At 44.6% G+C, this 12619-nt stretch overlaps 1 protein-coding gene and 1 long non-coding RNA gene across 4 annotated transcripts in view; one reads left to right on the top strand and one right to left on the bottom strand.

Moving 5' to 3' along the window:
* The window catches only part of Dock3 (dedicator of cytokinesis 3), a 656066-nt gene that overhangs the window by 3334 nt on the left and 640113 nt on the right, over positions 1-12619 (bottom strand). The window contains exons 47-51 of the mRNA XM_077793451.1: positions 10752-10873; positions 9453-9591; positions 8796-8943; positions 3490-3608; positions 2368-2455 (exon numbers count right to left, since the gene is read on the bottom strand). Coding sequence (XP_077649577.1) covers positions 2368-2455; positions 3490-3608; positions 8796-8943; positions 9453-9591; positions 10752-10873 — 616 coding nt within the window. The remainder of the gene's footprint in view (positions 1-2367; positions 2456-3489; positions 3609-8795; positions 8944-9452; positions 9592-10751; positions 10874-12619) is intronic.
* The window catches only part of LOC144250574 (uncharacterized), a 78780-nt gene that overhangs the window by 6462 nt on the left and 59699 nt on the right, over positions 1-12619 (top strand). For all 3 annotated transcript variants that reach the window (XR_013342513.1, XR_013342511.1, XR_013342512.1), the window contains exons 2-3: positions 3505-3697; positions 5044-5207. This is a non-coding gene — a long non-coding RNA (uncharacterized LOC144250574). The remainder of the gene's footprint in view (positions 1-3504; positions 3698-5043; positions 5208-12619) is intronic.

The following is a 12619-nucleotide window of genomic DNA, read 5'->3' as shown; positions in this document are numbered from 1 at the left end:
GGCTTTCAGAAGAACACAGGGTAAAATTCCATTATCTAAACAGTTTCATTTCTAAGGAGGACTGTTCAGTTGTTGCCTGGTGGCAGGAAGGAGGGGTGTGGCAACCATTGGGCAGAGGGCAGATGCTCAGCTGTTGCCATCAGGGAGGAAAGAATTCTAAATCTGATGAGCATCAAGTGGATTCCATCAGCAGTCTCCTCAGAAAGCCTAAGCCTAAGAGGTCCATCTTTGCCCAAGCTCTTGCCAAGATGCAGCAGGAGCTTCTTGGTCTTCAGTACTAAGCACCATCCACCCGCCCCCCCCCCAAAAAAAAAAAGAAAGAAAAGCACCATCTACATAAAAAGCCATAGATCTTGGGGGGAAAGCTTGGAGGTGAGTCTGAGGAGCTTCCCCAAAGGGATTCCAACAGCCAATGATCTCAGATGCACGCCTAGTTCCTGGAAGAATTGTTGGGACTGCAAAAGTTCACTTACAAGGACCTGAGGAAACTCAAGGGTAGGAAGGATATGGGGGGAGGAAAGCTGGCAAGGATGTAATGGTTTACAAAAGAGTGCCTTCCTGAGCTACTCCATGTGAATCAGAAGTCACCAAGCTGGGCTCTTAGCTTGAAGTTTGTGAACAGTGGGGACAAGGGACTTTTTTCATGCAGCAAAAGGCTAGTCATGCACTGGGGCTAAGATTGAATGACCTATCTTAGAAGAAAGAGAAATTCCCAGTATCTTGTCCTCTTTTTCAGCATTAACAACTTCCAGCACTGGACTGAGGTCCCCACAGCACAGCCCCTATCCCCAAAGTAGGCTTGCCTAGTATGGTATTTAATTGCTGGTGAAGAAAGATATCTGTAAGAGAAAGGTGGAGTCCTAAGGAGACTCAGGACCCTAACTGACAAGAGAATGGTGACAAGTATGTACAGTTCCTGCCCTGGAGGATTCAGATGGAGACTTGCTAATGTGTTGCCACTGGGCAAATGTCTAATTTTCTGCCCACTAAGTGCTGACCTTGTGCTTGTTTGGGGCTCAGCCTTTGTTCTGAGACAACTCTTTCCCTCCCATACCTAGAATGGGTATGTGTAGCTTCTTGATGTAGTCTAGCCTGAGGTCTGAGTTGCTTCTGGGTCCAGCTGGTATAGTATCTTGGTCTGGCTATCAATACTCATGAGAGCCCTGAAGTCCTGTTGGGGCTCCTGGCTAGTTCTGAGATTGCTCTGCATTTTAGGTGATGAAAAATCCTTGTGGTTTCTTGCCTCAAGGCCAGAAGGGGCACTTTGGTTTGGGTCAAAGGTTCAGGAATCCAAGAACCGCATGTTTTCAGGATGTGCAGCCTTGAGGTAGGAAGGCATCTTCAGTAGGCACTTTGTGGCTGACCATCTAGCACCAATGCCCACCAGGTACTCAGGTTGTGGACCCAGTTAAAGAGAACACAGAGGTCTTTGTCCTCCTGTCCTGATGTGCAGGGGAGGAACAATGACAGTGGGGATAGTAGACAGCAGTTGGTGAACAGGTGCAATGACAACATGAATACAGCTCTGGAGGGCCAGATGGCAGGCCAATATAGGTGGGAAGTGAGTATGCCCTGAACTCCAACAGATGGATGAAGGAGGAGGAGAACCTATGTGAACAGGGCTGATATGGAGCCAGGATCTGGGTGGCATTGTCCCCACTTAGTTTATTGCTCTGTGTTGAAATTAACTCAGTTATCTGGGGCTTCAGGCCAATGTAGTAGGGGTCAGAGGCTGTTGCCATTAGTTTGTAGAAGTAGAATGTAGGGTAAAATGCTCACCATCTAAATGGCTCAGTTCTAAGGAGGATTGCTCAGTCTTATCGTATGGTTGATGGCCTTGAAAGGTAGATGGACTCACAGTAGCTGCTGACAGGGCTTTCCCTGGAGAAGTTTGTGTTTGGGAATTTCACTTTGCCATGGTATGTCCTTTCCACCTTTCCATTCCTCTTGGGAGTTTTTTTTTTTTTTTTTTCCTCCACAAGCCTGTTTTGAGCTTCAAGGAGAGAGGTCCCTGAAGGCCCAAGCTGAGAGGGACCAAAGGGCCTGCTAAATTTTGGGGCTGGCTAGGAAGTGCCCAGGGAGGTCCCCCACACAATACCCAAATTTCCATAAAGCTAGACTTAGGACAGGTGGCAGCTGGAGCCTCTCTGAGGATGGGCCTTGGAAAGAAGCAGAGATTCAAAGTGACATGATCTAAACCAGCTGTGGATTAAATAGTGAGCATAGTAATTGGTTAGCATTCTGGACAGATAGACACACTTGGGTGTTGGGGTGTGGCTCAGACCTGGCCCGTTGGTACTCAGGGACCAGAATCAGACACTCAAGATTGGGACAGATGTCGGGGAGCCCATGGAGGAAGAACAATACCTTTTTCAGCTACAGATAAATTGGGATCACTGCAGGGTTTGCAGGCTCCAACTACTTGCTGGAACAAGGCCCGTTGGAAGTTTGGTGGCTGAGGGAAGGAAGAAAAGAAAAAAGAAAAGCAGAAAACAGCCAGTTACATCTTGGGAGGCATGGACACAGGAGCCAGGAGGTTCCAAGATCAGATGGGGAAATCAAAGCAATGGGATGGCTTCTGTTTGAGATGCTCTGAGAACTCCATGCCAGCCCTGGGGAATACTGTCCAGGGGTGTCTGGTTCTGAGCACTCCCATGGACATTTGAATCACTACCCAGGTTGTCTTGTACAGGCTCTGTGAATAGGACATAGGTATTTAACTATCTGCATCCTTTTGTCTGGCCAGGGAGGCCCACTGGTAGGATTTAAGGATCCTGCTTCCCTCAGGAGACTGACAGGTTTTGCCTTCTGAAGAGGCCCCATAGAGCTCCATGTTAGCATTGAGGTTTGAGAAAAGGTACCACCCAAGCCTGGAGTTTGATAGGCTCTGCTGTTCTGACTGGTGTCTGCCAACCAAATCTGTTCTCTCTGCTTTATAGGGCTAATCAGGCACAGGGAAAGTAATGTTGAGAAACTCTTGGCACTCTGGGGCCAGGTGATAATCACTTGGAGGTGACTTATGAACTTGGATAGAAGGGTAGGGGCAGACTGCACAGGGGAGTGAGTTAATTGCTGCAGCTTCTTGGTCCAGGCCCCCAGGCAGGATGTTTGGAGAGCTGGATGAATGGTGTGCACAGGCACCCTAGCAGGTAGTGAGAGTGGATAGATAAGAGGCCCTTGCCCCTGTGAGGATTCCCCTGCACACCCACAGGGAGGAAGGACATCCTAGCAAGCTGGCCAGAAATACGGATAACCACACAAGCAATACTGGTTCCAACCCTGATGCCATTCTACCCATACCTGTATTCTGGATTGCTGGTACTAGAATTTATTCATACTACATTCTTCATCCAGGAGTAAAGCAGCCTTCTTACAGCAGGATGAGGGAGGCATGCAGGACAATGTGGAAAGCCCAGCAAATGCAATGAGGGGAGTCCAAGCCAACACATTTATGGTTTCAGAAGGCAGTTAGTAGGTTGGGTCTGCTACCTGTCCATTTTCCAGGATGGCTGCTGGATACATGGCACTGCTTGGGCGGTCCCGGTGCGTGGGCAACAGCAACATCATTTCCCGGGCGTGGCGGTACTTATCTGGCAGAGAGGGAGAGCCTGTAACCAAGTGAGAACAATCACGCACAGATGACAAACCACAGATGAAGGGCCCTGCAGTCAAACATCCTCAGGACTGGGGGATCAGGGTAAGTGTTACTTGCAGTTGGGGTGAGCTAAGCAAATACAAGAGGAATGAAGTGGAATCTGGTGGTTAGATGGTGGGGGCTGCACCTGGTATTCCAGCCAAGGCAGACCCACTGACAGAGCCCCTTGGAACACTCAAAGGCAAAGGGTGAGGAGAGTTGAGGACTAGAGCAGATGGGTAGGGGCCCCTTGTATCCACTGCTCTCAAGGCATGGTTGTGGCCTGTACGCTGGGCTCTTTCAGGGGGCCCAGGCATGGGTTCAGGTCAGCTTGAAATGGAGCCATCACACAGAGACAGAGACACTTAGATAATAGCCACATAGTTCTGATTTGACATAGTGGGTCTCCCCATGCACTTACCTTCTCCTGATAGTAGCAGCCCTATTCTTAGCTGGCCACTGGCCACTTTTTCCCAGGGGCTTGTCCCTCCCAGATTCCAGGTCCCCAGAACTTGGCTTTTGCCTTCCTGTTAGTTCTATTGAAGCCTAGAGCCAGGATGGCTGGGGAACAAAATTAATCTGGAAGTTATGGGGCTTTACCCCAGGTTCCCAAGTACATGTTCTATGAAGGCTCTGCATTGACCTCTCCTGGCCCCAGGGGATATTGTGGCCAGACAACACCATGTAAGGTGTGAACCAGTCCCCATGAATTCAGGCCATAGGTATAGGTTGAGGAATTTGCCAACCTGTGGTCCCCAGGAAGACCTTCCACAGAAGCAGAAATAATAACTTGCTGGCTTTCCTGAGATATGGGTAATTTGTATAGCACTCCAAATGTGCACTGTTCATTATGCCACATACCAGCATATCTATTGAGAAGCTAAGGGGCACTGATTCCATCATGGGAAGGTCACCTGGACCCCAATGCCTCTGGCTGGCTCAAGTGAAACCTTTCTTTGTGTTGTGCCCTGAGAAGCTGGACAGTTGATAGCCCACAGGCTCTAGGTGAATCTTCAGCTTCTAGATGCTCTGTCCCCTAAACATAGGGTCTCTTGGATTTTCCTTTGAGTGTGCAATGTTAGCACTGTCAGGACAAAGCTAAAACAAAGTCATATTCAGCCAACTTGCCCCAGAGTTGTTGAATTCATTTTAGTCCATGTTGAAGTTTAGTACTTGCAAGAAATCATCATAATCAATACCAATAAGGTACTTTTGCCATAGTTTTTATGTAACTTCTTCCACAGTTGGTCTGAGTGATCCTGTTTGTAGAACCTCAGGGCTAGCTTTGAGACCTACTCTTTAAAATGTCCTTCACTGGTAGGGGACTGAATATAGTAGAATTCTTTGAAAAATTGGGCCTGAATTTGTTACCATTTTGTGATTTTATTTATTTCTATGTTCTCTTTTAGAATTTGTATTCACAGACTACCTCAAGAAGATGGCTATGTAAAGAAAAAAGAAAAAAAAAACCCTTCAAATCCTATTAATTTTTAAAAGTACCTTTCCAGAAAGAAATCCAGAATGCTCCCTGACCCTGTGGGCTCACGGGATAGGACTGCCTTACATGTAGCAGGTACAAATTAAACAAAACCAAAAAACCCTAGAATCTTTACATCAATTCATTTGCATCAAACTCCTATCTAATGCTCATTCCACAGCAGGAATGTATTGGAACTGCCTTCCAAAGGCTGTCCATGATTTTTCATTTGCATACTTAATATCCTGATCCATACTGTGGGGACTAGGATGGAGGGACATAAGTATGCAGACCCAGGAAAGTCCAGGCTCTGGTGAGAATTTGATTCACGTTATGATTTTATTCATGTAATTGGCTAATATTTGACTTGAGGATTTGGATTTGAATTCATGTTATGGTGGCTCCCTCTAACAAGGGAGTGCTGTGTTAGCACTAACTTCTCCATCTCTACTAACTTGCTTCTTTCCCGCTGCCCTGGGCAGCCAATTCCATGGTAGGAGAGGGTGATGGTTATTTTCATGATGGAATTTAAATATAAGTGCTTATATGTTTATGGGACTTCTGAACTACTTCAGATGTATTCTAAGAATCTGCAGGGAGTCTAGGATCCAGTGACTGAGTGATTGAGTTCTTCAAAGAAGGATCGATTACTCATAATCCTACTTTCTAGTCTCACTCAGTCTTTTGACCACCAGGGGGAGCTGCTGACTTACAAGAGTTTAGAGGATTCTTTGCAGGTCATTCATCTCAGGTTTCTAAAGCAACAGGGAGAACAGCAGGGTCAATGGGTATGGTCTCATGACTACTGGGAGGGGGGAAGTAACTCCAATGTAAAGGACTCTGCTCCAGACCACCTTCTCCATGAAAACTTTCTCCTCATTTACCCAAATGGAGTACATCACTCCCTTTGTCTAGGAATATCTATTACTGCATCTACCACATCTGTCGTCTTCTTTGATGTCATACACAGTCTTCTGTCTTTTACAGAGTCTAACACTGTTCCTGATGAGATATTGGGTCAACACATGGGTTGTATGAGTGTTGTGGTCTAGAAGTAACTTCTCTTTCTTGTTGCCTCTGCCCTTGCCATCTTTCCCTACTTTGGGCCCTAGTTTGTCACCAAAACTGACCATCTCTCTTAAAATACTCTAAAAAATGTTATGGAATTTGACCCCACTCCTTGGCATCTGATTTGGCTTTAGTGACTTGCTAGCTAACAGAAATGAGGCAAAGAGAGTTTCTAGGATGGCTAGGTAATAAAAATCCTTGCAGGTTCTACCTGGGTCTCTTGGAGTGCTGATTCTGGGGAAAATCAGCAGTCATGCTAAGAGAAGCCTAAGCCATTTGGAAAGGTCATATGTAGGAGCTCAAGTTGACAGCCCTAGTTAAGCTCCTCCCGACAGCTATCTGATCAACTGGTAGCCATTTAAGCAAACCATCTTGGACATCCAGCCCAATTGAACCTTTAAATGATTCCAGTTCAAAGTAACATCTAATTCAGTGAGCTGTTAACTCAGACTTAGACAAATTGTTTTAAGACACTATGTTTTGTGTGTGGTTTATTATGCAGTGACAGATAAATAGGCAATTTGAAATAGTGAAGAGTTATTTCCAAATAAGGAGAAAATAATTTCTATTCCACTCTTATGTAGTACTCTCTGAGGCAAGAGTCACACAGCCTCCTGACTGAGCACTCAGTAAAAGCTTTGAGTGAATAAATCAGTAACTAGTTAGCTAAGGACACAAGTGATGACAGTCTATTAAGTCCCTGATAGCAACCATAGCATAGAGGAGAGTCTGAGCAGTGTCAGATTGGAACTGAGCTAAAATGTCCATCTTTTACTGTCTTCTGTCTATCAATAATCAGGACTCAGAAATCTGTTTTCAGTGAGAATAGCTAGATATGATGTACACTACAGTGTTCATGGCTACTTCTTAGGGGTTCCTTTTTTTAATTCCCAAAGTCATCTTTCAGTGTGTCCTTCTCCTACCCCCAGAGAGTTACGTCTCCAGTCCTTTTTATTTTTTTGTTTATCTTTATTTTGTTTATTTATTCTTATGTGGTGCTGAGGATCAAACTCAGTGCCTCCATGTGCAAGGCAAGCGCTCTGTCACTAAGCCACAACTTCAGCCCTCCTTTTTAGTTTTTATTTTGAGGCAGGGTCTCACTAAGTTGCTGAGGTGGGCCTTGAACTTGGGACATTCTGCCTCAACTTACTGAGCTGCTGGTATTATTGGTGTATATCATTGTACCTGCTTGTGTCTTCTTCTTTTTTAAAAATATATGTGTGTGTGTGTGTGTGTGTATAAATAAATAGTACATATATTTTAGTTGTCAATGAACCTTTACTTTATTTATATGTGGTGTTGAGAAATTGAACCCAGTGTCTCACACATGCTAGGAAAGTACTCTTCCACTGATATAACCCCAGCCATTGTGTCTTTTTAATACAAATCACTGTTCTTTCTCTAAGTCTGTAGCCTTCACAATCTGACAAATCATCAGTATGTACCAATTTGTTGGTTTATTTGTCTTGCTTAATACTAGAGAGGTATGCTTCCAAATGCTAGCTCCCCTTGTTTGGATCACATAGTCCATGTTAGGAAGGCAATAGGCATGAGACTAAAGGCTGGTTAAGTGTAAAGACCTGTACTCCAAATTCAGCTTTTCTCTCTCACTAGACCTGTTTCCCCACAGGGATGAGGGGTTGGACTGGATGCTTCAGAAGGAAGTCTGCAAGTGCCCTATTATAACTTTATTTCCCTTCTCTCCACTTTGATAAGGCTTTTCCCAATTCCACTACATCTTTTTACTATGCCACACATGTTAAATTCCCTCTATCTTTCCTATTGTGTGCCTCATTGGTTTGTGTGCTTTGGAGAGATTCTTTCCTTAATGACCTTCCATGTCTTTAAGTTTGTGCTATTTTTATTTGTATTCATAATAATGAGAAAAACAAAAAAACCCCCCTCCCTGAAGCCTGGAAGCTATAGCCATTCACTTGCTTGTAAGCTTAGACCATTGTTACTATCTTGTATAGTTACCCCTGAGAATCACTAGACCATTATATACTATAGTTGATGGCCATACCAAAGGAAATGTTTCTTTCTAAAAGGACAGAATCAACTTTCACTGCAGAAACTAGGATCAAACTGTGAAAAACAATATTTATTCAACTGAATAAGAAATCAAGCAATAATTGGCAAAGATACTAGGTTTTTACAAAGCCATCTCTCCTGATTAAGCCCTTCCCAAGTGAAGAAAGTTCTTTTGGTGGTTATTACTGTTTTAGAATAACATTTTCCACTGTCAATTTTAGCCTTCAATTTGACTCTTCATATTTTTTCATCTTGCTTGATTCCTCAAGACAAAATACCCATTTTTTGCCTTGATTTTGATCTTTATTCTTGCAAACATTTCAGTGAGAAAGAACTGAGCTTTCTCCTAGGCTGGGTCCTTTTACTGAGAGGGTTTCAATTCTGGCTACCCAGTGGCATGGTCTAAAGCGAGATGGAGAAAGAGATTTGGAGGCAGAAGCCCTTCACTCCTTGGTGCTGTAAGCACACATGAGAATTCTCTAAGTCACAGGTACAATTTCAGACAGTCACTGGCAAAAGAAGGATGAGTGGGGTCCATGAAACCCTCTCCTCTTCCTTCTGTAAGCAGCACCTTGCCATCCTTACCTCGGGTGCTGGAAGGGGCAGAGGTAATCATCTGGGAGGGTGCTGAATGAGTAGAACTCAGGCTGGAGGATGAAGGGCTTGCCTGGGACGAGGACAGAACAGAGACGTTGGTGACTGAGCCCTGGTACCTGGGGTTGGGATATGTGAGCTGCAAAGGGAGAAAAATCAGCATGATAGAGTTCTGAATAACCAGGATTGTAGGGCTGACAGAGAGTTGGTTCTTTTACACCCTGAATAACCAGGCCCAGTGCTGCCTGCTGTACCCTTGGCCCTGATGGAGGTCAGTCTGATGGCTGACACTAGGGATTGCCATACCACCTATGTGTAGCAGGGCTGCTGAGTTACTACTATTGTGCTCATCTGGTGTGTAGGACTTGGCTATCAGTAAGAAGCAGGAGAACAATCTGGCAGAGGATCTTTCCCCATGGGATTTGTGAAAGCATCCAATACTGAAGCTGGTTTTCTTGGGAAATAAGGCCTGGGAACTGAGACTTGGAATGGTATGTAGAAAGAAGGCAATTTGCTAGCTCTGAAGATAGGTGTACTGAATTGAGTTAGAGAATTAAGCAGGGTTGCCAGCCCTCAGATCAGACCCCCAAATAGAAAGGTGAGTCCTATAGGCATATCCTGCCCATTCTCCTTGGATAGCTCTAGTACCTGCATGTGGTGGTACAGATCTTCAGGAGCGTCGCCCATGGAGCTGTCACCCATCATCACCATGTTTCCTGCTTCGCTAGACGCATGTGAGGAGAGAGAGGATGATGAATGGCGGCCTGTGCCCATCAAGTTCATGGGGCTGTGAGCAAGAGTGGGAAATAGGGAGGAATCAGGCCATGGCTGAGAAAATATGCTGGGTGGTAGGGGCAGTGGAGGAATGTGTGAAATGGGCATCGTCAGCCTTGGCCACCACTGGTTTGGGGCAGTTCCAGAGCCAATGTTCACACCCATCTGAGGCCTGGAATAATCCTAAGCCCCACTCTGCTGCTCGGGAGCCCCTGGTCCGGAAAGGCCTATGGGGCTGGCATAACCTCTATTTAGAGTTAAATGGTTTACAACTACTGGGTCTGATGACATTAGTGGTTTTTTAAGGAAGAATTAAAGAGAGAGAAATGGAATCAAGTCAAAAATCCTATCTCTCCCTTGCTGTGGGATGTTAGTCTAAGTCAGTGACTATCCCTGCTTCTAGGTTAGAGTTGTTGAATTGGGAAGCTATCAAAATAGATGGCTGTGAACTATCTGTGGGCTTCTTTCCATACCTGTGGCCATAGGCTTGCCGATAAATTTCCTCTATCAATACCAGGAAGCCCTTCATTCATTTGTTCCTTCTCATTTACATAGTGCTCTCTCTGCCATGTTGCTATTCACCATGGAAAACAAATCTAAGTGAGAGACTCCTTTCTCTGACCTCTTCTCCCAAACCTGGCTTTCCTTCCTTAGGGACTCTGAATATCCTCAGTTGAGCAGAGTCAGGCCTGAACTTCTGACTTCTGGGCAGCCACACCTTCAATGTACACATCACCATGTTATCTTTTTCCTTAAAACAATCTATGATTCTTATTCTCCTTGGGATCAAGCCAAAAGCCTGCATGAACAAATCCATTCGGAATTGGGAGTTAGCCCCCTTCCACACTCTTGAATACTGCATTTGAGCCACCCCCCCCCCCTTTTTTTTCTGCCTAATGAGCTTCTAATCATCCTTTAAGACTTTCCCTGATGCCTCCTCCTCTGGGTTTCTACAATAGCAGTTATATGTTTCTATCACCCAGGGAAGTAACTGGTTGGGTACAGAATGCAGATCCTGTGGCAGGAGCCGTGTCAGGGCTGTGTGTGTGTGTGTGTGTGTGTGTGTGTGTGTGTAAGAGGGAATGAAAGCACTCTCTGGAACTCCTTTCCTCTGATGCTCATCTTCCAGACTTACCTCTCTGGAGGGAACCCACCCCAGTCCTAAGGCCTTACCTGTGACGATGGGTCATCTTCATGTTCTCAGGACTCATGGGGCTATGGGATGCCAGAACATTTCCCCGTGGGGTGCTAGTGCCTGAACATGCAGGACTTAGCTTATCCAAACCTGGAAACTCCTGTTGAGAAATGAATGATGTTTCAGAGAATAAAGAATAAATAAATAAATATGTGGTAGTAGGGAAGAGCTGGCTTGTAGTCAAAAATGTAAAAGAAACAAAAATAATCTTATAGTGTACTGCTGACTTCTTTTGGGCAGTGATTCCTTTATGACTAAACTTTATGTCCCCAACTGCACTGAGACCCAGACCAGAGGTCATGAAACCCTACTCAGAGAAGCTCATCTGGAATAGGCTGAAGTTAGTTTGCTCATAGGATTGTGTTAATGGCCTTTTAAAAATATTTTTTAAAGTACAGAGTAAGTAGAAAAAAGGCTGGGAAGGAGAAGAAGAATTTATTATCACTTATCAGTCAGTGGGAATGCATTTTATAAGGATTAGGGCTGGGTTTTATTAGATTGCTAAATGACCAGCTCTTAGTGACATGAGTTAAGCTGACTATGACACAGTCTATTGGGAAACAGAAAACAAAGTCCTGATGTAAGTAATTGAAAAGCAAAAATAATTCTATTTTAGCATAATTAAATTCTTACTAATTGTGTAGATTTCTTGTAGAAACCTCTAATCTCAAACCCTCTTGGGTGATAGCATATTGGTCTGTGTCTCTATTTGCTACTTTATGAAACAAAGCACAACTTTTTAGATTTTCTTAAGTCCTTCTAAATTTAAGGTGGACAAGGGCTCTAAGTCCACTGAGGATGTTTCTGAGCTCAGTCTGAAGAAGTAGCAGGTTTCCCACATTCTTCTTTCAAAGTATACATAGGGCTGAAATGTGCTTCTGCAGCCCAAGAGTACACCTTCACATTTGCACACTTTAAACCTTGATGAGTGTGTGCAAACATTTTGTACTCTTTACTGTGGTGACCTACCTGCCCATGTGGCAGAGAACCTCACCTACCATGGCCAGGCTCTCATCTAGATGGGAAATCTGCAAACAGCAGAGACCAGTTAAGCTGGCAGGAGACAGTGTAATGAGAGGTGATGGAATACCCATCAGATACAGTGACTCTACTCAAGTTCTTTAAATGGATACCCCAATTTTAGGGGAAACATTAATTCTCTTAGTGTTTCACATTGTAACACGATGAGAGAATCCTAACAGGAAGGAAAAATTATAGGCACTCTAGGTTTTCCTTTGGAAAGTGTGCTTACCTTCTACACTATGACAAGCTTATTTTTACCTTTCATGCTGCCCATATTTACACAGAAATAGACTGAGGCCTGTACTAGTACACTGGAGATACTAAAGTGACAAATTGCAGCAGCTAAGAACAAAGCAGGATAATTCCAAGCTGGTCAAGCCCATTGAGTCTGAGTGGTCCAACTTTAAAGTGGAATTTCTTATCCATGACAGCCCGGCCCAGCATCTATTATCTCTACCTAGTTGCCTCCATCATACTTCTACTTGGTGGTCTTAGATATTAAGAGAGCTTTGCTTGGGAGGCAGATAGCAGGTAATTGGGATTATATCCCTTGAGATATGGGAACCAGGCAGGAGGCCTCTCTAGAGTCAGATCCATGACTGAGAATGGGGTGAGGGTATGATGTGAACAGGGAATTCAGGGACACCTGAACCCTATTTATAGCAGCAAGGATTCTCTAAAAGACCAGCCAAGGAAAACTAGTCCTGGAATACATGTTCTCCCTCTGTATGTCAGTCATGGGCCAAACCTTGCTACGGAGGCTGAGGAGCCAAGACAGAATTAGGGAGAACTTCTGGGTCCTGGTCTAGCCCTAGAACCTGTC

The sequence above is a fragment of the Urocitellus parryii genome, chromosome 2 (assembly GCF_045843805.1).
Source record: "Urocitellus parryii isolate mUroPar1 chromosome 2, mUroPar1.hap1, whole genome shotgun sequence".
Lineage (NCBI taxonomy): Eukaryota > Metazoa > Chordata > Mammalia > Rodentia > Sciuridae > Urocitellus > Urocitellus parryii.
The sequence above is the reverse complement of the archived record's forward strand: the minus strand, read 5'-3'. Positions and strand labels throughout refer to the sequence as shown.